The sequence below is a fragment of the Neoarius graeffei genome, chromosome 11, assembly GCF_027579695.1.
Source record: "Neoarius graeffei isolate fNeoGra1 chromosome 11, fNeoGra1.pri, whole genome shotgun sequence".
NCBI classification, from domain to species: domain Eukaryota; kingdom Metazoa; phylum Chordata; class Actinopteri; order Siluriformes; family Ariidae; genus Neoarius; species Neoarius graeffei.
This window is the reverse complement of record NC_083579.1, coordinates 2,714,768-2,741,729: the sequence shown is the minus strand read 5'-3', so window position 1 is coordinate 2,741,729 and position 26,962 is coordinate 2,714,768. Positions and strand designations below refer to the sequence as shown.

The following is a 26,962-nucleotide window of genomic DNA, read 5'->3' as shown; positions in this document are numbered from 1 at the left end:
GTGAACAGATGCCACGGTTCTAATGATATCATGCAGTCCAAGCCTGGAATCACTTTTCATAAACTGTAAACCACCTTATTGCCCACAGGAATTCTCCTCCATCATGCTGATAGGCGGATGGGGCAGTGGAGGCGTGGTCGAGGAAAGGAGTCAGGTTGAACCAGTAGGTAATGTGATGAGGTCCACCAGTATCTAATTACTGGCTGTCTATTAACTTGTGTCTTTCAGACAGCCAGGAATGATAGAGAGAGAGAAAGAGAGCTGTGACACCCTGTATAGTGTGTTCATGTTTCGTTATAAGTCACTGAAAAGTGTCAAAATACAAAGAACACACCTGTTCTGAAGCCCGCTTCCAGTTCCGCTGTTCCTCCAAAGTCAGAGAATTGTTACAGAGGATTCGACCTCAAGCACGTGTCCAAGAGGCATTGCAAGCTCACCAACACGGAACACAAACATACACACTCTGTGTTCATCATTTTAGTGGACTGTCCATCTTCTGCCAACCTATGCGCAGGAGTTAAAGTGTGCCAAACTTGTAGTCAGTACTGTGAAGAAGTAGACTAATGAGATAAAGGACACACTTCAAGACTGGCCACTGTTTACAAAACACTGACTGGAGTGTGTTTGAGCATTGGAGCCACAAGCAGTCTGGATGAACAGAAGTGAATGACCCTGTGACAGCTTAGATCAGTTTCTATGAGTACATCTGTGTTCCCATGAAGACACACATTAAGTACGATAATGACAAGCCCTGGTTCCATCCCAAACTGAGACAGATGATGGGGAGGCATATAGAAGTTTAGACTTTACAACTAGGCATGGAACACTCAGAGTTCTACTCGCGGTCGAGTCATACCAAAGACCATCATAAAAATGGTACGTACTACCATGTGGCAAGGCATGCTGCAATACAGATGTGAGTGGGGAGTCAAACTCTTGTGGTTACCAGAGGACTAACCCCACATTACAACCCTAGCTGTATAGGCGAGAGGCCGAGGGCTCTAGAAGCAGCAATCGGCACTGCCCAATGCACCTTAAGGGCCTGGTTAGTACTGGGACACGAGACTGCCTGGGAAGACCAAGTCCTGGCACAGGAGGGACTATGACTTTTTTGATGGAACACTCTAAACAGAGATCAAAGCTACCAAAAAGAGTTACTCCAGCAAGCACCATGCTGTCCAATGAGGAATCAGCTATGTGGAAAGACCTGCAGGATATCACCATCTACAACAAATCCATCCCCTCAGACAACGTGGGTCAGTCAGCTGCCTGAAGAGCTTAATACCGACTCTTACAGGTTAGCACTGCAAAGCTCAGCACGACACACCTGTCCTGTCCCAATCCAGAACCCACTGAATCCACAACATTATCAAGCACACCATCTCGGACTGCTACCCAGCCAGCCATTAGCCTGCACTGAAGTTCTACAACGAGGGTGTGCACCAACTTTTCAAAAACCACAAAGCAGGGCAAGCACCAGGCCCAGATGTTGTCTCACCCTCATCTCTGAAGGCTTGTACTGACCAGGTCACACTTGTCTTCACACAGATCTTCAACAGATCACTGGAGCTGTGTGAAGTACCCTCCTTCTTCAAAACAATACCCATTCACAAGAACACAACCATCACAGGATTTTAATGACTACAGACTCAATGCCTTGACCTCTGTGGTCATGAAATCCTTCAGGAAGATGGTACTGACTCACCTGAAGGATGTCACAAATGCCCTGCATTTCACATACCAGGCCAACTGGTAGACCATGGACCCCTCTGTCAAAATCCCAAAGTTTGCCAACAACACTACAGACCCCTCTGTCTCATCCCTTAAGTCTCCTTACAGATGCATGGTTGATCAAGTGAGTGGAGATGTTGGTAGATTAAAGGAGACGTTCCCAACCATGCCAGCACCTCAGCAGAACCGTGATAGCTGTGGAGTCTTCAGGGTCTTGAGAACATCAATCACCAGGAACTTGATGTGGGATCAGCTTCATCACTAAGAGAACCCAGCAAAGGACGTACCTCCTGCACCCACTGAAGTTGTTCAACCTGCTTCAGGAGTTGATGATGCAGTTCTACACAGCCATCAGAGAGTCTGTCATGAACACCTCCATCACCATCCGGTACAGCTCAGCCATCAAACATGACATTCAGAAACTGCAGTGCATCATCAGGTCTGCAGAAAAGACCGTCAGTGTAAAGCTGTCCACCCTGCTGGATCTGCACAGCTCCACAACTAGGAAGTGCGGAGAGAAAATCAATCACTGATCCATCACACCCCAGCCATCACATGTTCTCGCTCCTTCCCTCAGGCAGGTACTTCAGCCAAATGAAGAGTAAAACATCCAGAATGCAGAAAAGCTTCTTCACACTGTTAATAGGATGATATTGATACCGTAAACATGGAAATCACTGGATATATTACAAGTAGACTAATGCAAGAATATTTTTTTAAAACAAAATGTATTATAGTCCAGAAAATACATCCCATTTTCCAATCTGCCAAAAATAAGCTCTTACACAATCTATTTTAATAACAGTTATAGATTTCCATACGTGCATGTAGAACTACATATACACACACTATGTATACGTATAAATACCTTCACCATGTGTGTGTGTGTGTGTGTGTGTGTGTGTGTGTGTGTGTGTGCATTTCCTATAATTTTGACAATACAATAGTGCTGAACATCCTCAACCGTATAAAATGAATGTGTTTGGGAATCTGCACCAAGATGAATGTGTGTGTGTGTGTGTGTGTGTGTGTGTGTGTGTGTGTGTGTGTGTGTGTGTGTGTGTGTGTGTGTTATTAAATCATCTGTCTTCATCCTGCACAAACCATCAGAGTAACATTGCTCATCTAAAGACTGATCTCATGTTCACTCTCCTGCCTTCCTTTTTCTTAATGTCTCTGTCTCCATCTCTTCATCCCACTCTCTCTCTCTCTCTCTCTCTCTCTCCCGGTCTCTCTCTCTCTCTCTCCCTGTCTCTCTCTCCCTGTCTCTCTCTCCCTGTCTGTCTGTGGTATAAATAATGTCTTGTTTTTCAGTCTCTTTGATGGTCAATGTTTTGCTTTTTTTTTCCCTTGATTTGCATAAAAATAAATTCTCTCACTTCACTCTCCTCATATTGCGATCATCGGTTAATGTTTAATACTCACCATGTTGAGTGTGTGTGTGTGTGTGTGTGTGTGTGTGTGTGTGTGTGTGTGTGTGTGTGTGTGTACAGTGAACACTGAGGTTGTGTAACTGTGAAGGACTAACATTTTAAAGTGTCCTGCCTGTCTCACTCTCACTAAGAGCACCCCATCACTCCCGCCTGTCTCACTCTCACTAAGAGCACCCCATCACTCCCGCCTGTCTCACTCTCACTAAGAGCACCCCATCACTCCTGCCTGTGTCACTAAGAGCACCCCATCACTCCCGCCTGTCTCACTCTCACTAAGAGCACCCCATCACTCCCGCCTGTCTCACTAAGAGCACCCCATCACTCCTGCCTGTCTCACTCTCACTAAGAGCACCCCATCACTCCTGCCTGTCTCACTCTCACTAAGAGCACCCCATCACTCCTGCCTGTCTCACTAAGAGCACCCCATCACTCCCGCCTGTCTCACTAAGAGCACCCCATCACGCCTGCCTGTCTCACTCTCACTAAGAGCACCCCATCACTCCTGCCTGTCTCACTAAGAGCACCCCATCACTCCTGCCTGTCTCACTAAGAGCACCCCATCACTCCCGCCTGTCTCACTCTCACTAAGAGCACCCCATCACTCCCACCTGTCTCACTAAGAGCACCCCATCCATCCTGCCTGTCTCACTCTCACTAAGAGCACCCCATCACTTCTGCCTGTCTCACTAAGAGCACCCCATCCCTCCTGCCTGTCTCACTCTCACTAAGAGCACCCCATCACTCCTGCCTGTGTCACTAAGAGCACCCCATCATTCCCGCCTGTCTCACTTTCACTAAGAGCACCCCATCACTCCTGCCTGTCTCACTCTCACTAAGAGCACCCCATCACTCCTGCCTGTCTCACTAAGAGCACCCCATCACTCCCGCCTGTCTCACTCTCACTAAGAGCACCCCATCACTCCCGCCTGTCTCACTAAGAGCACCCCATCCATCCTGCCTGTCTCACTCTCACTAAGAGCACCCCATCACTTCTGCCTGTCTCACTAAGAGCACCCCATCCCTCCTGCCTGTCTCACTCTCACTAAGAGCACCCCATCACTCCTGCCTGTGTCACTAAGAGCACCCCATCATTCCCGCCTGTCTCACTTTCACTAAGAGCACCCCATCACTCCTGCCTGTCTCACTCTCACTAAGAGCACCCCATCACTCCTGCCTGTCTCACTAAGAGCACCCCATCCATCCTGCCTGTCTCAGTCTCACTAAGAGCACCCCATCACTCCTGCCTGTCTCACTCTCACTAAGAGCACCCCATCCCTCCTGCCTGTCTCACTCTCACTAAGAGCACCCCATCACTCTTCTCCTCTTCAGACCTCAGTGATTGAAGAGCATTGATTCTCTTGCTTTATCTCTGTCATGTCCTGCTTCTGATAAAATGTGTGTGGAGGAGAACAGTGGCCTTATCTGCATAATCTTTGTGTGTGTGTGTGTGTGTGTGTGTGTGTGTGTGTGTGTGTGTGTGTGTGTGTGTGTGTTAAAGAGCAGTTGGAGTGGTGTTAATGTGTTTTTAAATGCTCTGCAATTGTGTGATGTAGAGTTTGGGTGCGTGGAGGTGTGTGAGAGGTTCCTGACTCACCGACGCTCTTAGAGAAGCTATACACACACACACACACACACACACACACACACACACACACACACACACACACACACAGAGAAAGAGAGAGAGAGATGAATCTGCAGTGCATCTGTGTAAATTTAAACCTCGTTCTCCACCTACTTTAATCACACAGCTATTAAAAACCATGAGTTCAGCAACACAGTGAATACAACATTGTGTGAGTGTGCTGTCTCACTTTCCTGCTGTCTCTCTCCCCCACCTCTCTCTCTTTCTCTCCCCATCTCTCTCTCTCCCTCTCTTTCCCTGTCTCTCCCTCTCTCCCCGTCTGTCTCTCTCTCTCCCTCTCTTTCCCTCTCTCTCTCTCTCTCTCTCTCTCTCTCTCTCCCCTGTCCTTGTTCTCAATGCGTTTGCAGTTTCCGTTCTACGACCATAGTTTCATAGTTCAATAACGTGCCATAGGTGGCCTAAAGACCTATTTCTTTCAGCTTTTACAGTTCTCTGAGAGAGAGAGAGAGAGAGAGAGAGAGAGAGAGAGAGAGAGACAGACAGACAGACAAACAGACAGACAGATCTTTTCCACTTTAGGCTTCAAGTATAACCTACTTTTCAATACTTTTGTTCTTTTGCTCATTTGTGTTTCTGAATAAATTAAATTTTAGTATAAAGGACATGGACAAAGCTGTGTGTGCCTCATTACAGCTTCATTTCGTATGCGCATATTCACACACGCTGGCGTGACTCCAGTTTGCCACTCCATCGTCTTCCTCTCACTTAAACACGTGCAGATCTGAAGAACGATGAACCCTGACACTGAGCCGATCCGGCTCCTCAAATCCATACACACTGAGAGGCTGACGGTTGGTGGTGGTGGTGGTGGTGGTGGGGGGGCATTAGAATGAGGGCGGGGCATTAGAATAGGGAAGAGATTAGCATGGTGGAGACTAGCTTGAATAATGAGCAGACAGACAGACAGACAGACAGACAGACAGACATATTACATCCTGTTACATCACATTACATAGACACATGGACAGACTGACACACACACACACACACACACACACACACACACACACACACACACACACACACACGTACCTGATGAGCCATCTGTAAAGTCCCACATCAAAGTACCTGAAAGTGGAGAAAGAATAGCTGTGTTACATTCTTCATCATGCTTTATTTATATCACCATTTCCAAGCCCAGAAGATGCACTATAAGGCCAAAAGTATGTGCACCCCGTCCATCACACCTATGTGTTTCTTCCCCAAACTATTGCCACAAAGTCTGAAACACACAGTTGTATAGAATGTTACAGCATGCAGAGACATTCAATGTATACAAATTTCACTTCACTGGAACTAAGAGGCTCAAACCTGTTCCAGCATGACGATGCTTCTGTACACAAACGAGCGCCATAAAGATATTTATGATCATTAATTTCAGTGCTTTTGTTTTAATCTGTGGTATTTTTCACTTTCCCTTTTGGCTGCCTTTTAATATTTTCAAAAGCACTTTTTGTGTCTTTTTTGGACAGAAAACAAAATCCATCCACATCTGCCTAAAATCATCACCAGAAAGCTACAACTAAGGTATGTTTAACATACAATATGGTATAATTATAGAGCCAAAGCTACCGCTGAGGCTCGCCCACAGGAGCACCACTCCTCTCCGCTTCACATGTTGAACAGGCTTGCTCTCCTCAGTGATGCACCCGCTGAGAAACCTGAAAGAGCTCTGGTTATAGGGGACTCGGCACGTGAAATTAGCTAGGCCTTGAGGGCACCAGCAGCTTTAGTCAGGTGTATACCGGGAGCCAGGGTGCCGGACGTGGCAGGTAATCTTTGGGTCCGAGGCAAGCACAGGCTCTCAAAAATAGTTATCCACATAGGAGCTAATGATCTACGCCTTCGTCAGTCTGAGGTTACTAAGAGCAACTTTGTAGAGGTGTTTAAATTAGCGAAGGCGATGTCCGATGCTGTAGTATGCTCTGGCCCCATCCCAGTGCGGCGTGGCGATGTAGCTTACAGCAGGTTATGGTCGCTGTACTGCTGGCTGTCCAGGTGGTGCTCTGAAAACAGTGTGGGCTTTATAGATAATTGGGCTAATTTTGAGGGCACTGTTGGCCTGTTAGGGCGGGACGGTATCCATCCCACTCAGGAAGGTGCTGCTCTCATTTCCTGCAGCATAGGTCATAGTCTCAGAACAGGCCTAGTTAATTCCTGACAATCCAGAGCCAAGGCCAGGGAGCAGACAAACAGGCTAAACCGACTGTCTGCTAGCTGCACAGAGTCGTCACTCAGGGTCCACTACATCGAGACTGTGTCTGTTCCCCGAGCTCAACAAAAAGGTAGAAATATTCAGAGAGTTTGTTCCAGTAACCTAATCAATATAAAATTAGATCATACTGACTGTACAGCCGCTGCCAGCACCTTTGATCTAAAGGTAATATTAGATCTCTTACATCTAAAGCGCTAATGGTTAATGAACTTATTATTACAGCCTCGTCTAACTGGCAGAGGAGGTGACATCATGGTTATTTATAATGATTATCTAGGCATCACACAAAAACGTGTGTTTTAGTGCTCGCACTCATTTGAAGGACTTCATACTAACAACATATATAACCACGAAAAATAAGCCTATCAAGTCAATTCCAGTAATAACTATTTACAAACCACATGTATTCTGAACTTATACATGGATTTGTGGATTTCATTTCCAACCTGGTTGTTTATTTTGGCAACGCATTAATTGCTGGAGACTTTTTAATATTCATTTATATAATATTCTTGTAATATTCATAATATAAAAAAACTCCGAAAACATCTCATTTAAAATTTCTTAGGGTGTATTCACACCTACGTTGTTTGGTCCGGACCAAGCGACCAAACGAACCAAATTTCCCTTGGTCCGGACCTTTTGGGTTGGTCTGAATACAAACCACCGAACTCTGGTCCGGACCAAACAAGTGGACCGAGACCGAGCTGCAAGGTCGGACTCGGTCCGGACCAAAGGAACCCTGGTGCGGATCTTTTGGAGGTGTGAAAGCAGACCGGACCTAATCTGACAGTTTTGCTTTTTTGTACCTCGGGAGCTTCCGTCGTTTGTCGAGCATTATGGGAAACAGAGTCTTGACACTCCACCGCAAAGTGCAAACACTGTTTCGGTTGTCAAGGGAACCTTACAACAGTCGTTCAGTCATTCAGACCAGTGGTAGGCTAGACTACAGAGTACAAAAAATGAGTAGGCGGCAAACGTGGGCCGAGGAAGAAACGCGCACCCTTGTGGATATATGGGCAGATGTCCACATATCTGAGCTTTTGGAGAGAACACACAAAAATGCCGACGTGTTTGCTGTATTCAGTGAGAAAATGAAGGAGAAGGGGTTCACGCGCTCCCCAGAACAATGTCGGCTAAAAGTGAAGAAACTCCGTCAGACCTACATTAAAATCAGGGACATTCTTTCAAAAAGTGGCGGTACTAGCGACGCAAAAAAGAAATTCATCTATTACGATGGATAAGGCGAATATCCCGACACATACCTCCTCCGTCTTGCGTGAAGAGCCAGAACTGTCACAACATGATGTGCGCTCATCAGCGCTATCCTCCGTAGCTGCCTTACCCTTTGAAGTCGTCGTTGATAAATTACTTGTACAACAGCATAGTAATCGCACAATTGTGAAAACAGTAAAAACTGGAAAAAACATATAGCTTTGATGACATTAAAAGAATAACAGCACGGAAAGCCTCCATGACTACTTTTGAACTTAACGCTTTGTGCGCATGTCGTCTCTGACCAATAGCTGAACGGCCTCAGGGCGCGTGGCTTTGTTGACAGATTTTGGTCCGCTTACTAAAATGTACAGTGTGAAAGCGAACCGCACCAAAATGAAAAAATAAAAAAAACATTTGGTTCGGACCAAAGCAAGTGAACTATCGAACTATCCTGGTCTGAATACACCCTTAGACATAATACATTCACTTTGCCACACTACAGCATCAAACGTACAGTCCCATCAGCCACCATACATAGTTTTATTGAAAATGTTCCAGAGTTGTTGAGCTTGATTAGATCACCATCAGACTCCACAGAACTTGACTGGAATACTAAATGTTTCAAGTCAGTGTTCTGCTTTACCCTCGATAATGTAGCGCCACTTAAAAGAAAAATAATTAGAGAGAAAAAAAATGAGCACTCTGGTATAATGATTACACACACACACACACACACACACACACACACACACACACACACACCTTAAAAGAGGCCACTCGAAAATTAGAATGTAAATGTACTCAAACTAAATTGGTAGAATTCCAATTAGCGTGGAAGGAGAGCCTCCTGAAGTATAGAAAAGCTCTTAGTGCTGCGAGATCAACGCATCTCTCCACCCTGATAGAAGATAACAAGACCATCACATAAGTATGAAAACCGACAGTATGTAGGAGTGATGACGTATTTTATCAAGAACAAAATTGAAAATATCATGTAAAATATTCAGACTATAAATTTAAAGCCAGACAATTTGATTAGTAACTCTGTATATAACAACGTGACCATATCAGATCAGTGATCAGAATGTTTTACTCGTCTTCAAGAGGCAGAACTAATTTCACTAATTTTCTCATCAAAATCTTCAATTTGTGTCCTTGATCCCATCCCTACATGACTCTTCAAACAGATAATACCAGGAGCAACTGAACCTCTTCTAAAAATAATCAATTCTTCCCTTAGCACTGGTTAATCCTTTAAACTAGCAGTTATCTAGCAGTTACCCTGATTAAAAAACCAGACCTCGACCCTGTCAGCTGTCCAATTATCGGCCAATATCAAACCTCCCCTTTATCTCCAAGATCCTTGAAAAGCTGTGGCACAGCAGTTATGCTCATATTTACATCGGAATAACATCCATGAAATGTATCAGTCAGGATTTAGACCTCATCATAGCACAGAGACAGCTCTGGTTAAAGTAGTAAACGACCTACTGTTGGCGTCTGATCAGGGCTGTGTCTCGCTGCTTGACCTTACTGCAATTTTTGCATGATTGAAAGAAAGAAAGCACAACTTTATTCATCAAACACTTGTGAAATTTCCTCTCTGCATTTAACCCATCTGAAGCAGTGAACACACACATGCGAGCAATGAGCACACACACACACCCAGAGCAGTGGGCAGCCATGCTAACAGCGCCCGGGGAGCAGTTGGGAGTTCGGTGCCTCGCTCAAGGGCACCTCAGCCCAAGGCCATCCCATATTAACCTAACCGCATGTCTTTGGACTGTGGGGGAAACCGGAGCACCCGGAGGAGGAAACCCACGCGGACACGGGGAGAACATGCAAACTCCACACAGAAAGACCCTCGCTGGCCGCTGGGTTCGAACCCAGAACCTTCTTGCTGTGATCACACCAATGATCACACCATTCTCCTTGATAGACTAGTACACTGAGATTTTGGAGCAACACCTGCTGCCTTCAAGATGACGTCTTTTCCAGGGAGATTTCAACAAGACAACGCAAAACCACATTGTGCACACATTACAAAGGCGTGGCTATGGAAGAAGAGGGCGTGTCCCCTCTGCCCTCAATAGAGAATGTGGGGAGAATTTAGAAATGAAAAATATGACAGTGACGACCCCGTACTGTTACACACCTTAAGACCTGTTTGCGGGAAGAACGGGACAAAAATAACACCTGAAACACTTCATCACTTGGAGTCTTCAGCCCATAAACATCTAAGTGTTGTGAGAAGGAACGGCAACATTCCTGTAAGCGGTAAATACTTTACCGTTGAAAGTGTTTATTCTGAAAAAAAAAATTAATGACGCAAGACATCAAACACTAAATAATGTGCTGTTGTATTGTTCTGAGTGCAATACAGCTCAAAGATAACTTAAAACAATGATTTGTAAATTTTCGTTTCAGTTTCAACACACCGTCCCAACTTTTCCTGATTTGGTGTTGTCAAACAAGTGCATTAATATCAATAAATCTGTGGATTTCCAGCTCCACTACTTTCAGAGCTGCTATTATAGAGAATTAATCAACACCTTCTGACCAATCACAATCCAGAACTCAACGCCAGCGTGGTGTAAGGCAGTGTAACATCACAGTGTAACATAAAACCTTAACATTATGCAATATGTATAAAAAAAAGAAATACTGTAAGCTACGCGATGAACATCGTTGTAGTCTGAAGGGGTGGAGCTTATCCACACGGTGTTGCAGTATGCTTCATTAGCACACCACAGAGTTAGCATGCTAATATGATGAGCTCATAGACATCCTATTATTACGTAGACGGAGCGTTGGCTGTTCTGACACGAGAAATACAGTATGGTCGCCATCTTGGAGTGGTGAGATAAGCGTGAGATACTCATTTATATCAAGGTAACATCTATTACTGCACCATACTACATGACTGAAGAAGAAGACAAGAGACAAGATGCCAGGCTGGTGCTCAGCGTACTCCTGCTCAAACGAGCGAACCATTTCAAACAGAAGCAGGGGGATTACTTTTCACAAGTAAGATTTAACATTACCGTACTATTTGTTGTTTTTTTTAAATAGTATATTACCAGAGCTGAGAAGGAGCTATCGTCATCAGGTAGCACTAGTCGAATACATAAGAGTATGACAATAATAGACATGAATGAAATTAAATATGAAAAAGTCGAAATAAATGATGAAGAAATTATGATGATTGTGAACGCCAATGGGTATAAATGTACAGTCTAGAGTGTGTTGGGGTAGGGCTGTTAACCTACGTTAACCTGTCAAATTTTTCTTGGTTTCAAAAAAAAAGTTTGTCGGTTAAAGTAACCTGTAAATAACAGTAGATGAAATGCTACAAGACTGCACTTCGCCATCTCTTATAAATTCACTGACTAGATTAATTTCCCCTTTGATATGTTATTAACAATCTATTTAAAGAAAACATACACACATTTGAATCATTATAATGGATTTAGATTGTTAAAACCGCATTTTATTTAAAAAAAGTGTCCCACTTTACCTGAATTTACCCTCTCCATTGCAACAGATTGGTGGTTGTAGCCGATAGAAAAACGTCAAGCTGTTTATATCTAATGTATTTAGTATTCACACATTTTTTGTAGGATATTAATCACCGTTTCCTCAACTTCAACAATCTCCGACGTCTGTTCACTTAATATCAGGATATTCTTTTAACGTGAAGCCAGCTATGAATAATAACCCCGCCGCTATCCTTTATCATAGCTACATGTATGACAAAAAAATGCGAGCCAGCGCTGCCAGCGCATTACACTGAGTGCAGCGTATCACCACTCCAAGATGGCGGCCCCGCGTCTCGTCAGCGCTTTTAGAATTTACGTTGGATGCTCCATCTACGTAATAATAGGATGTCTATGTGATGAGCTATATTTTAAAGGAAATGGAGCGTGTATGAATCTAAACATACCATTTTAATTCCACAACACTCTTGTTATCAAGGTCAAGCGTGAGGAGCCATGAGGGAAAGTGTACGAGGGCGTGGAAAGGAAGACCGAGACTGGAAACACACCTATTAAGTCTTCAGTTAATCACCTGAAGTGAAAAAAGCAGATATACACACAAGTGACACCCAGCTTCACCTTCACCTCGTCTCCCATCCTCATTTTGAGGGTCGGGGACTATGGTAGCTTCCAGCACCAGCTTCCTCCATCCTGTCCTGTCCTTAGCCCTCTGTGTCCAGTCTGATCAGTGTTGTGCAAGTTCACGCTTTTTTTGAACTAGTTCAAGTTCCGTTCAAACGTGTTAAAAGTGAACTGGTCACGTTCATAGTTCACAGTTTTAATTCTGAACTAGTTCAAAGTTCAGTTCATTTTACTTTTAGGTGGGATATGAAAATAAAGACTAAAATCATATGCTACATTCTAGCTCAAAACTACTCACATATTATAGATATTATATTCTATCACACAAAATGGAAGTTATTGTACATACTATGTATGGAAAAAGGACAAAATATTTTGATTTCTTCACTGACTCAACCACTGCACCAAAACGTTACACGTGACTTCAAACAAATGCTTTCAGTTTCAACTAACAGTAACTTCTAATAAACTAGTCTGATGAACGAGGGTTTCTCAACTTTGCTTAGTGGTTGTAAATCTTCCACAATGTAGTCAATAATCAGTTTATCTAGCTGCTGCTGGGAGACAGTGGTCCTCTTGAAGGCTGCAGGCAGTGTGACTGGGATTTTGGGATTTTGGCAGGGGATCTTCTTGCCCTTTCCCTTCTGATCCTCGAGGACTTGCATACATGCTTTGAAACTGGACAGATGCTTCAACTCAATGTGTCGTTTCAAATTTGAGAACGACGTTGTCGATGTTCTTACTTGTTTTTTTCAGAACAGGTGGAGAGAGCTTACACAGAAAGGTAAGGTTTTTACCGTCTGAGTCTGTGTGTGAAATTGTGTAAAATTGCTGTAAATAACCATGAGGAGAATCCGTCTCATCTGTGTTCTCCGTGCCGCTACTTGACCTTTCACTGGCCATGTTGCTGTGAGTGTGCGCCGGCTGTGGTGTGCGCGCTGTCTGCTGCCTGTAGCTAGGGAACGCTGGGTTACGCCTACTCTGCTCTGCTGCATCATGGGTAACGTAGTATGGAGCCAAATCATAGAGCCATCCACTATCTCCGGCTTCACACTACGTTATCCATGATGCATTGCACACACGCGGCACCTCAGGGCAGTGAGTGACAACAACATCAGACCGACAGTGAAGTCGTAGAACGTAAAATATCTTGCAAGTAGACGTGCCACTCGATTCATCAGGTTTCATGTTTCGTTCATCTTCATGTTTGTCGTTCATGTCGCATAATCTGAACGAATTCACGTTCAAGTTCTTTCATTACAAAGTTATTGCGTTCAGTTCAAAGTTCATGGAAAAACGAGCGTGTTCAATGAACGCATTCTTTTGAACGCGTTCATGCACAACACTAAGTCTGATAGTGTCCTGCCTGTCCAGTCGCTGATGTCGTCTCCTCATCTCCTGCGTGGCCTCCCTCTGCTTCTGGTGCCACAGATCTTTCATTGCAGGATGTAGGTTAAGATGTTCTGGGCTCTGGTGACATGTCCAAAGTACTGGAGCTTCCATCTTTTTACCATGGTTAGGAGTGTTCTTTCCATCCCCATCACACCCGGCTAGGCCTCCTTAATTAATCTCCTATGGTTTCCAAAGCCACTGTCAGACCAGTTAGGATTTGGACTTGAGCCTGAGCTGCTGTTCTGACACCAAATTGGACTTCTCTCTTTTAATAGCTCCGATCAGGACTGAAATCAGTGAGAGCAGAACTTTATCCTGTATTTAAAACACCTAGAGCCACTGCAATTCACAGCTGAGTGCTTGAGCTCCTCTGTCACACCTCGTTATTTTCCTACAGCTTTAATTAGTTAAATTGTGGTGTTTAATCCCCCAAAGAACAAACACAAATACACACACACACACACACCCTTCCAGAGTCATCGTCAGCAGGAAAGGAACACAGTTTACACACAGGGACATGTCACCCTAAACACAACTGTGGCTAAAAAAAGCCAACAACAACAGTGTGTTCTACTTCGCATTATCTTAACATGAAGCACACAGTGCTCGTTCCTACTGTTCATAATAATAGACTTTATTTATTAGCAACATCTCTGAATAAAGCATTATTATCTTTCTTTACATTTCCTGTTACTCTCTAACCACAACCACTGCTACAACCATCACAACTACAAACAACAACAACAGCCACCACCTCAACCACTAAAACAACTGGCCTGTTCCATAAACCATGCACTTAACAAAGTGTGATCAAAGTTCTGACACTCAGTGCGTTTACATGCACATCCAAATCGAGCTGCTGTCGGTAATCGAGCTAAGGGTCCCAGCAGGGGTGCCAGAGAAATCCAATCCTACATGCACACAAGGAAATCAAGCTATTGTGTGAGGTACATTGTGCACCCGAGCCACAGGTGGCGCTACATGCCCCATCGTGTTGGTACACTTCCGGTTGTCATCATGAAGAAGAGCTATTCAAGAGTATAAACAAAGTTATCAGTTCCGTGTTCACGAGAAGAATGACGACGAGGACAACAATATCGAGAGAGAGAAGATGGACAACAATGAAGCAGCTCAGCACTTGCTGAACATTCTGTACACCATCGCGTTGTACTTGAACTCACTCGTCACTTCCGGAAGGGGCAGTGCTGAAGTAAGTAGCTCGACTACGTAGCTCGACAGGGTTTACATGCACTAAGTAGCTCGGCTACAATCGCATAACCTAGGTCGCGTAGCTCGATTACGAGAAATCCAGTTCGGTTCGATTTCAGCCGAGCTAAGGTGTTTCCATGCCATTTAGAACTTCGATTTCAGTCGAGCTACGGCAGAAATTCGATTTTCTCTATGTGCATGTAAACGCGCTGACTGTTCCTGCTGCTAACAGTCAGAACAGAGTGCAGCACAGTCAAGCACATGCAGCAGGACCGAGCCGTAACTCCCATGGGTCAGTATGCCGCGTGATGTCAACATCTGGACTTGTGTTACATGTGTTTTTGTGTCAACATCCACGTGCGTGTGCATTTGCGATTTTACTGTGAACCTCAAACTTAAGCAGAGAGCAAACATCAAATTCTGTGTCAAACTCGAGAAATGAGCAAGTGAAACCCTTCAAATGCGTCATCAGCACAACCCTCAAAACTGTCCAAAAAATTGAGAGCATTGTGCATCAGGATTGTGGGCTCGCCTTGACTTCTCATCGTTCTCCAGTGATGTTCTGCCCCTCTTGAAGCAAGAATACCGCTCGGAACACCTCACCCGGCTCGCTGCTTCATTGCCGTAGACTCGCTGAAGCATTTCAAGGGTCTCTGTTGACGATTTCCAGAGTTTCACACAGCATTTGATGTTTGTTCTCTGCGTAAAAAGAATGCAAATGTGCATGTGAATGTTTCTTGTTCTGGAATGATAAACTGACTCAGTTAAGAACAGGGATTTTAATAACCTTCAGCATGAAAAATCACCTCTGCCCTTCATCACTTTACCGTCACTGCTGCTCTTTTTCTCTATCAATCTCTCACTTTCCTTCACTTTATTCTCTGTTCCAAAAATATAATAATAATTTAGTCCTATATGAACTACTATGTTCATGTAGATCCAAAAACAAGTCTTCATGTATGAATAAATGCTTTATTTTATTATTATATATTTTTCTAATTTGCATTTTCCTGTTACTGAAACAGTGGAGAAAATGGCTTGGTCCTAAACGGAGGCTGAGCTGCGTCAACAGGAGTGTAATTAGTGAGAGTTATTAACACGAGCTGTAGCCTGGAGGAGAATCTCAGGCTTTTACCAGCCTGATTGCACAACACTGACCAACGGAGACCTAAGAGCTTTATCCAGTACACACCATACTGTAAATTTCAGAGTACAAGTGTAATTAGGAAGAAAAATTATAACAGTAATAAGAAGAAAGAAAAAAAGAAAAAAGAAAGCACAACTTTATTCATCACACACTTGTGAAATTCCTCTCTGCATTTAACCCATCTGAAGCAGTGAACACACACATACACACACACACACACACACACACACACACACACAGAGCAGTGGGCAGCCATGCTAACAGCGCCCGGGGAGCAGTTGGGAGTTCGGTGCCTCGCTCAAGGGCACCTCAGCCCAAGGCCGTCCCATATTAACCTAACCTGCATGTCTTTGGACTGTGGGGGAAACCGGAGCACCCGGAGGAAACCCACGCAGACACGGGGAGAACATGCAAACTCCACACAGAAAGGCCCTCGCCGGCCCCGGGGCTCGAACCCAGGACCTTCTTGCTGTGAGGCGACAGCGCTAACCACTACACCACCGTGCCACCCACCAGATTTGCTACCAGTTATCAGTTTTTGTAACTCTGTTCTAAAATCCAAAGACTTGACAAGGAATAACTGCATGATTACAGTAAGACGCAAGACTAATACACAAAATTATATATTGTATATGTGTGCGTGCATATGTGCGTGTTTGTGTTATAAATAGAAGCAGGTCCAAGGACCAATCCCTGAGCAAAGCCTTACATAACAATAACAGTGAAATATTTATATTTGCCAATGACAATTAAAAATAAAAACCTTGCTGAAATGAGGGGGTGATTAAGATACAGCAGGCGTGAACAAGTCATAACTTCATTACCTAAACCATAAAGAGAGTGAAAACTCCAGTGAGCTGCTCAGTCCCTTGATAAGGCTAAAAGGTGTTTGCTAACATAGTCATTAATAGCGCGTTAATTACCTAGTGGAGTGCATTAATACAGACACAAACAAGTCGTACATTTCCATGTAGGAGACAATGCACTCATAGTCATTATTCACATTTACAGTTCTAGCATTTGCCAGATGCCCTTATCCAGAGTCGCAGCCTCATGCTGGCTCACTAGGTCAGGGACTAAGTGTACCATCTGTCTAAACAGTATAAACATAAGATAAAAGATTTTATTCTTCACAAAGTGCAAATGTACCTAAATGCTTGATGAAGAGGTAGATCTTTAATCTATGTTTGAAGATAGCCAGTGAGCCAGCTGTTCAGACAGTCAAGGGAAGTTCACTCAGGACCTAGTGGGTACAGAGGACCTGACCTGTCTAAGAGAGCGGGCACAGAGGACCTGACCTGTCCAAGAAAGTGGGCACAGAGGACCAGACCTGTCCAAGAAAGCAGGCACAGGACCAGACCTCACCCAGAGAGCGGGCACAGAGGACCTGACCTCACCCTGAGAACAGGCACAGAGGACCCGACCTGTCCAAGAGAGCGGGCACAGAGGACACGACCTCACCCAGAGAACAGGCACAGAGCACCCTACCTCTCCAAGAGACCAGGCACAGAAGACCCAACCTCACCCAGAGAATGGGCACAGAAGACCCGACCTCACCCAGGGAACGGGCACAGAAGACCCGAACTCACCCAGAGAACGGGCACAGAGGACCCGACCTCACCCAGAGAATGGGCACAGAGGACCCGACCTATCTGAGAAAGCGGGCACAGATGACCCAACTTCACCCAGAGAACAGGCACAGAGGGCCCGACCTCTCCAAGAAAGTGGGCACAGAACACCTAACCTGTCCAAGAGCGCAGGCACAGAGGACACAACCTCACCCAGAGAGCAGGCACAGAGGACACGACCTCTCAGAGAGTGGGCACATAGGGGAGAACAAAAGAGAACCCAGCACTGAGGTTTGTGAGACACCAATGGATGTAGATCTCCTCCATATCACCTGATATGATGGTGCCTCCAAGTAGGAACCAAATCATTGCCATGTGTCATAAACTCCAAGACTCATGAAGGTGGGCAAGGGAATCTTGTGATTGACCATACCAAAGCCTGCTGCAAGGACACGAAGGATGAGGACTGATGACAATTTCTCAGTATCATTAAAAGCTTCTCGGTGAAAGTGGAAAATACAGAAGTCCGTCGGAAAATGCAGGTGGTTCCAATCACTGTGAAGATGAGAGAGCGGTGCTTCCGATGGTATGGCCATATCATGTGAAGCTCAGATGGAGCAGTGGCTAAATCTGCAACAGCACTGGACATTCCAGGCAAGTGGGCATGTGGAAGACCCAAAAAGAGATGGATTGACTCAATAAAGGAGGACCTAAAGTCCATAAAAGCAAAACCAGAGGACGTCTTTGATTGGAGTAAGTGAAGGCAGCCGAGCCGAACTGCAGACCCTGCACCCATGCGGAACTAACACAAGGAAGAAGAAGATTAAAAGCTTCTCAGTAACAGTCATGAGGGCAGTTTCTGTGGAATGTGCCACTCTGAAGTCAGACTGGTTAGGATCTTGGAGGTTGTTCTGACTGAGACAGACAGACAGACAGACAGACAGACAGTTGGTTGTAGACAGCATTTTCATGGATTTTAGAAGAAGAAGAAGAAACCTTTATTTGTCACATGCACACTTCAAGCACAGAAAAAAAGAAAGGAAGTGGTACTGGTCAGTAATTGCTGATATTTGAGGTATCAAAAGTGGGTTTCATCAAGATGGAAATAACTCTTGCTCTCTTGAATTGAGGTACTTGAACAAATGTTATGGACTCATCAGTGAAAGAAGAGGTGAAGAGATGGAGGTCTGGAGCATTGTGGCAGGGAGGGGATCCAATGAGCAGGTGGTGGATTTGCAGGACAGGATAATCTACAGGATGTCTTCTGTTGATAGAGTCAGAGAAAATGTGTTGCAGAAAAAGGAAGACAATCCTTTTCTAATAAAGTCACTGATAAATCACTCTTTGAACGTTCATTCCTCAGTGGAAAAAGGCCAGCATTGTGGCTATAAACTGTGGAGTTCTGTCTTCACATCACACATAAAAATATTATTAGTGTTTTTATTTTCTCTCAGTATGTTTAAGCATGAGATGACTGTGTGTAGTAAACAAAAGAGTTTTTTGACAACTTTGCTGCACTTAATTTTGCTCGGCATCCTCAGAGTTTCTATGTTCCTTATTCTGAAAACATGATCCGTCGTCTGTGTACACTAACGAATACGGTTAGTAAAAACTAATAATGAAGAAGGATTGAGGCGGAGCAAGAGCTGTAAATGTATGACCACTTCTGCGTTCAACTTTTGGAAGGGGGAGGGAGGACTGATCCCCCATTATGCAGACCACAACAACCCATTCTTGATGGCCATTCAAGTCAATAAGGAGGTCCATGCTTTTCACCAAAACATTGGATGCTGTTTCTCTCTGGGAGGGTTGATGGGTATTTGGAGGAATTTGCAGCATATTCCTAGTTACTTATGATCACAATGAGACCACAGTGGTATTTCTGCAGTAAAGTGTTTTGGAAAAATCTGACTGTTTCAGGACATGCAGCTGTATAGCAGATTTACGTAGCTGCCTGGTTGAGATGCAAAGCAACACGCCCACTTATGAGACCTGGACTCTTCCACATTTGCTCCCATAGAGATGAATTATGTTGCTCTATCTTGGTATATTCTCGAAGATCTTTGCCAGTAACCTATAAGACTTTAGCTAAAACTCAAAGTAGCTTTGTAAGGTTAGCCAGTCATACATTTTTAATGAACTCCACCAGCAGAATGAGCAAAGCATAAAAGAACACTTCACCATTCAGATGGGTGAATAACTTCTGGTGACAGAGTTGGATGAAAATCATGACCGTTTCCAAAAAATAGGTTGTGTTGAGTGTACGGTAAATGCTGACTGTTGTTTACCAGTATATTTTCATCTGGTACATTACATTAGCTATGTATATTATTTCAATTAACACGATGGATTAGCCAATGCCCGCTAGTACGAAATGCCACCAGTATGAAACAGTGGTGTGTCCATCATCATTATGGAGAGGTGAGAGGCACACCCACTGTCTAACCAACCATATCTATTGCACATGCTCTAGCTCTAATTTTGAATTACTGCTCAAACTAAGTGAAGATGGTGACTTTCAGGTCAAACAAAAAATGCTTCAAAACCACGCAACTGGAGTAAACGGCACCAGGTTGTCTAGTCATTGGTGATGATGGTCGTCCTTTGAGGTCAAAGATGACCCTGGCTTCAATTTGGTGGATGGCGTTTGTGGGTCTGGAGGTGACTGATTAGGCTGATCCAGGCTTTGAAGGTACCCCCACATGTCGGGCACACGTGGGTAGGTGCTGTAGTGGGGGTGGCAATAATTCGAGCCTTCCGCACAGCTCATTTCTTCTGGGCCTCGACGATGCGTTTCATCTCTGCTACACGTGTGCCACTGGTAAGCTTTGCTCACCATGCTGGACAATCCTGAGCAAGCGACTCCCAGGAGTTGAGATCAATTTCTAGGGTTTTGAGGGACATTCTGAGATTGTCCTTGAAGCATTTCTTCTGCTCCCCACATGAGCACTTGCCTTGACTCAGCTCTCCATACAACAACTGTTTGGGCAGTCGGCTGTCTGGCATCCTGACAATATAGCCGGTCCATCTGGCTTGGGCTTTCTGCACAAGATAGAGTGTTAATACTGGGAAGTCCAGCCCATTTTAGGACTTCCATGTCTGAGATTTTGTCCTGTCACTTGATATGAAAGAGCTTGCGGATGCAGGTCAAGTGGAAGTGATTGAGCTGCTTTGCGTGTCTACTGCAGACAGTCCAGGGAGGTAAGTATCGCAGCATGGTAGACCTTCAGCTTAGTGGTAAGGCTGAGCCCTCTCTGTTTCTAGACATTCTTATGAAGTCTCCCAAAAGCAACGCTGGCCTTTGCAATCCTGTTGTTCACCTCAACATTTATGTTCACTGCTCGGGAAAGGGTGTTGCCCAGGTAAACAAATTTGTTGACTGCCTTAATGGTCTGCCCATTCACTATAATATGTGGTTCTTGGTAGGGCTGTCCAGGTGCGGGCTGGTACATTACCTCAGTCTTTTGGGCGCTGATGGTGAGACCGAAGTTGTCCAGTCATTGGTAAAAAGGTGATGTGTGTAGTGTAGCAGGTGGTGAGATGCAAAACAGAAGTAGTTTGCACTACAGTTACAGAAATGATTTGTGTCACACTACCATGAAACTCATTAACCTACACACCAAGTACTGTTCGGGCAAAGTCAATAACAGTGCGTGTTTTTTTCTTTCTCTGGATGTTGAATGAGCGAAGGAGAAAAACGCTGGTGACTGCTAGGCTACCGAGTCTGCTTTTCCATAGGCAACAACACATTTGGGTGATTTGGGGTTTCTGAATAGACAGTATATTGGTATATTGATAAAAAAATTTTTTTTGGTTTATTTAATGATCTTCATGGGCGGCACGGTGGTGTAGTGGTTAGCACTGTCGCCTCACAGCAAGAAGGTCCGGGTTCGAGCCCCGTGGCCGGCGAGGGCCTTTCTGTGTGGAGTTTGCATGTTCTCCCCGTGTCCGCGTGGGTTTCCTCCGGGTGCTCCGGTTTCCCCCACAGTCCAAAGACATGCAGGTTAGGTTAACTGGTGACTCTAAATTGAGCGTAGGTGTGAATGTGAGTGTGAATGGTTGTCTGTGTCTATGTGTCAGCCCTGTGATGACCTGGCGACTTGTCCAGGGTGAACCCCGCCTTTCGCCCGTAGTCAGCTGGGATAGGATCCAGCTCGCCTGCGACCCTGTAGAACAGGATAAAGCGGCTACAGATAATGAGATGAGATGATCTTCATTGGTGAAACCAAACAGCAAACAAACCACAAGTCTAAATTTCACTCTGATTTGTACTTGACACAGGCACAGGTGAGAAACAAAGCTTACTGTTTAATATTAAGTTCTTTCCAGTTTGATGTGCATGAAGACCTGCTGCCAGAAATGCTTGCTACAGTTTTATACGCTTCATCAATTCTAAAGCCACAGTAAAATGAGCCAGACCAGTCATAATCCAAATTTATCTGATTATCAGAGTTTATAGTTTTCCATTTTAATGGTGACTTTTTGAGAGTGAGACAGGTCAAATATGTCACTAAATCAGCAGCAGTAAAGATAGTACTGTATGTTTTAACCCATCCATTACAGAAGCTCGTTCTGGAATTCCCTAATTAGTCCATGTTTAAGCAGAACCTAGTATGAGGGAAAAGGACAATGTTGACCCATGTAGAACGATGTGGAACCATATTGAAGCAGCATGTCTGACCCATAAGAGTTTAATCACAGCTTAAGTCAGTGAAGTGTTGAGGAGGATTTATTTTGTTTTTAATGATATGACATGGTGGTGCAGTTTCAGTGAAGGAGGCGTCGCCTCTGTACCAGTCAGTCTCAGTAAAGTGTGTTGTAAAGTGTCCTGGGGCGGCACGGTGGTGTAGTGGTTAGCGCTGTCGCCTCACAGCAAGAAGGTTCTGGGTTTGAGTCCAGCAGTCGACGGGGGCGTTTCTATGTGGAGCTTGCATGTTCTCCCCGTGTCTGTGTGGGTTTGCTCCAGCTTCCTCCCACAGTTCAAAGACATGCAGATTAGGTACAATGGGGCCACTGTAAAAAGCTGTAGCGGATTCCCAGCCATAATGTATGTGCATATACACTACCGTTCAAAAGTTTGGGGTCACTTTGAAATGTCCTTATTTTTGAAAGAAAAGCCCTGTTCTTTTCAATGAAGATCACTTTAAACTAAGGCCCTGTTTACATTATTTCGAATCAGCGGATCATCAGATTAACGTTTTTAAAACGATTCGCGTACACACACAAAATTTCTGTGCCCGCAACAAAACCGTTCCCCGTGCACACAGCAACGCCAATACACGGATACGCTAATCACATGACTAATTAGACGGCACGTCACATGATCCCAGTGCATATCGGGCATGCGCAAGTCACTCACCACTTGCAAGTGGAAGGATGTCGTTGTAAAAAATGAAGTATGCCAGTCTGTTATCGGCGGTACTGGTACTACAATGACGCCTTTTTTACACCGTGTATGGCCTTCGGGTTTATGCTAGAAGGATCTAACAGTGTTCGGTACACTCTTCACCTCGCAGAACGGCCGTTTTTTGCAATTACAACAAGACTATTTAGTGCTATGGTAACCAACACACTTCCTGTATTGCTCATTCACATGACCAACGTGGCATGACCAACGCCAGCGAATCAGGAAGGTGGATGTCACAGTGACGTTATCCAATGACGACGTCAGCTAGAGCTCAGCGCTGCGTATCCTCGTTCCTCAATGTTTACACAGCACCGGATCAGATACGTACTGGGTTGAATACGTGGGCCCTGGCGGATTCAAACTGTTCTGCCTGTGGAGTCATTTTCCGGCGTTTTAATGTGCACAGACAGTGCATTTGCAACGAAAACGATACGGATACGGTCTGATGTAAACACCACCTAATCAGAAATCCACTCTATACATTGCTAATGTGGTAAATGACTATTCTAGCTGCAAATGTCTGGTTTTTGGTGCAATATCTCCATAGGTGTATAGAGGCCCATTTCCAGCAACTCTCACTCCAGTGTTCTAATGGTACAATGTGTTTGCTCATTGCCTCAGAAGGCTAATGGAGGATTAGAAAACCCTTGTACAATCATGTTAGCACAGCTGAAAACAGTTGAGCTCTTTAGAGAAGCTATAAAACTGACCTTCCTTTGAGCAGATTGAGTTTCTGGAGCATCACATTTGTGGGGTCGATTAAATGCTCAAAATGGCCAGAAAAATGTCTCGACTATATTTTCTATTCATTTTACAACTTATGGTGGGAAATAAAAGTGTGACTTTTCATGGAAAACACAAAATTGTCTGGGTGACCCCAAACTTTTGAACGGTAGTGTATATATATAGCTATGGCAAAGCTAATTAATTTTTTTAATTAAATATTCCGAAAACCACAACCCGAGAATGTTCTAAAATCCAGTGATTAAACTTTGCCATGCTCTTAGTAAGTCTTAACACATGACAGACAGCTTTCTAAACTCAGAATAATATGCTCTACATAAAATTGTCTGACTCTTGAATATTTGAGTCTTCAATGCCTGAGAATTACGGCGATTATTTATTCTAAAACATCATCAACACTATAAAACTCAGGACTCTAAAATGATTTCTATTTCCTGCTTCTAACTATAGAAGTCTCTAGAATATTGTAGAGTCCTTAAATTAAATGCTGGAATTCTCGCTGATAAAAATTCACGAGAATGCCATCAGAATTTGGATTGCACAAGCATTCCTCAAATTATTTCTTTAACTGAACAGAACTTGTGAGAATGACAGAGTTCATTGACAGAGTTCCTATAACATTCGTCAGTTTCAGCTGAAGACACCCCATTAGCAACAACTAACCCAGACACTGTCCTATCCGGACCCAGACCTGTGCCTTTAAATATCTTCACTGATTCGCTAACATTCATCTCTGTCATCCACACCCACAGACTCTGTTAGCCAATCACAGTGAAGCTATTTACAGTACATATAGCTTGGGACAAAATAAAAAAAAAGATCACTTCAATGTTTTCTTAAATCACCGTCTATATGTATGACAACCATTTCATTCCAGTGTCTGTGCTGGAATTCCAACACAAGCACACCTCATTTTACTTAATGAGGTACTGATGAGGTCATTACCTGAACCAAATCTTAGAGGCTGTCCACACGGCAACGGATTCAGGTGAATCTGATAAAATTGTTTATTGTTTCGGCCTGGCGTCCACACGGCACCGGCGTTTTGGGTGCCCCAAAACGATATTTTTTGAGAATGCGTTCCAGAGTGGAAAAATCTGGCAACGGCGCCGTTGCGAAGTCGTCTGGATGAGTAGAACGGATTTGTTTATGATGACGTCACAACCACATGACTAGAACAAGCAGCACTCTCGCTGTTTTGTATGAACCACTGCATTGCATTCACTTTTGTATACAGCTTTTCTTTTAAATAAACAAGTAACTGAACCATTTCTTGAATTTCTCTTTTTATTGGATAAGACTGCTTTTCAAAATGTTCACACACAATAAGAAAATTAAAGTTATATAAAACTATGCACACTAATAAAACTAATTTGTACACACAGAAGGCACGATTTCCTCACGTATTCGCAGCCATCTTCTTCTTCTTGTTGTGTGTTTGTTCCTGTGAGTGCTTCACGCCGGGTAGAAGAAGGGGTTTACCGTATGCGCATGCGTCCTACTTCTTCTATTGTTCTGGTGTCTCCGATGGGACCGTCTTACAGCGCACATAGAGGTGTGGCACGTGTATTGCATCGTTTTCAGCAAATGTTGTGTTGCCATATGTACCTGATATTTTACTGATCCGTTGCCCATGTGGACACGATATTTTTTTAACCCTAATCTCGTTGCCATTGTCGTGTGGATGTAGCCTTAGTTAACAAGGAAGAGTTAAAAAAAAAAACACTGCTGTAGTCATCACTATCCTCTTGCAATAGGACCAGTTTGGATGGCAGAAACATTGCAAGTAGTACCTTAAATTTAATTGGAATACACAAAAAACATATCTACTCATCATGCCAAAAGAGTAAAAAAAAGTTCTGAGTGAGAAAAAGAAGGGTTCAATTCTGGCTTTACTGGCAGAGGGATACAGTGAGCATCAGGTTGTGTCCATCCTCAATGTTTAAAAAATACGGCAGTTCATAAGAACATGGTCAAGCAGCAGACACTGGGGACAACACAGTTACAGACTGGCAGAGGGTGAAAACGACTCTCCACTGACCAGGTTGATAGTCAACTCCTTCTAATGTCACTCAACAAATGCAAGATGACATCAAGTGACCTACAAAAAGAATGACAAATGGCAGCTGGGGTTAAGTGCACAGCAAGGAGGGTTCAAAACTGCCTCCTCTGGGCAGGACTGAAGTAATGCAAAGCTAGAAAAAAAAGCACTTCATCAATGAGAATCAAAGAGGAGCCAGGCTGAGGTTTGATAAAGACCAGAAGGATTGGACCGTAGAGGACTGGAGTAAGGTCATCTCCTCTGATGAGTCCAATTTTCAGCTTTTCCCATCACCTGGTTGTCTAATGGTTAGACGGAGGCCTGGAGAAGCCTACAAGCCACAGTGTCTCACACCCATTGTGAAAGTTGGTGGAGGATCAGTGATGATCTGATGGTGCTTCAGCAAGGCTGGAATGGGGCAGATTTTTGTTTGTGAAGGACACATGAATCAAGCCATGTAGAAGGTTATCTAGGAAGAAAACTTGCTTCCTTCTGCTCTGACAGTGTCCCCTAACTCTGAGGATTGGGGTTTCCAGCAGGACAATGCTCCATGCCACACAGCCTGGTCAATCAAGGTGTGGATGGAGGACCACAAGCTCAAGACCCTGTCATGGCCAGCCCAATCTCCAGACCTGAACCCCAGTGAAAACCTCTGGAATGTGATCAAGAGGAAGATGGATGATCACAAGCCACCAAACAAAGCTGAGCTGATTGAATTTTTGCGCCAGGAGGGGCATAAAGTCACCCAAGAGCAATGTGAAAGACTGCTGGAGAGCATGGCAAGACGCAGGAAAGCTGTGATTAAATGTCAGGGTTATTCCACCAAATACTGACTTCTGAACTCATCCTAAGTTCAAACATTAGTATTGTAGTGTTTAAAATTGAATATGACCTTGATTTCTATGTATTATTCAAGGTCTGAAAACACGTCATCAGTTGTTATTTTTGTAATGAAATTCTCTAAGTGACAATATTTCATGTGGAATTTGGGGAAAATGTTGTCAGTAGTTTATGGAATAAAACAAAAATGTTCATGTTCCTCAAACACATAGCTATAAATAGTAAAACCAGAGAAACTGATAATTTTGCAGTGG

At 44.0% G+C, this 26,962-nt stretch overlaps 1 protein-coding gene across 4 annotated transcripts in view; it reads right to left on the bottom strand.

The window, feature by feature from the left end:
- Positions 1–26,962, bottom strand: part of hhat (hedgehog acyltransferase) — a 48,690-nt gene that overhangs the window by 5,549 nt on the left and 16,179 nt on the right. For all 4 annotated transcript variants that reach the window (XM_060933264.1, XM_060933266.1, XM_060933263.1 and 1 more), the window contains exon 9: positions 5,842–5,877. In XM_060933264.1, the coding sequence (XP_060789247.1) occupies positions 5,842–5,877 (36 nt within the window). The remainder of the gene's footprint in view (positions 1–5,841; positions 5,878–26,962) is intronic.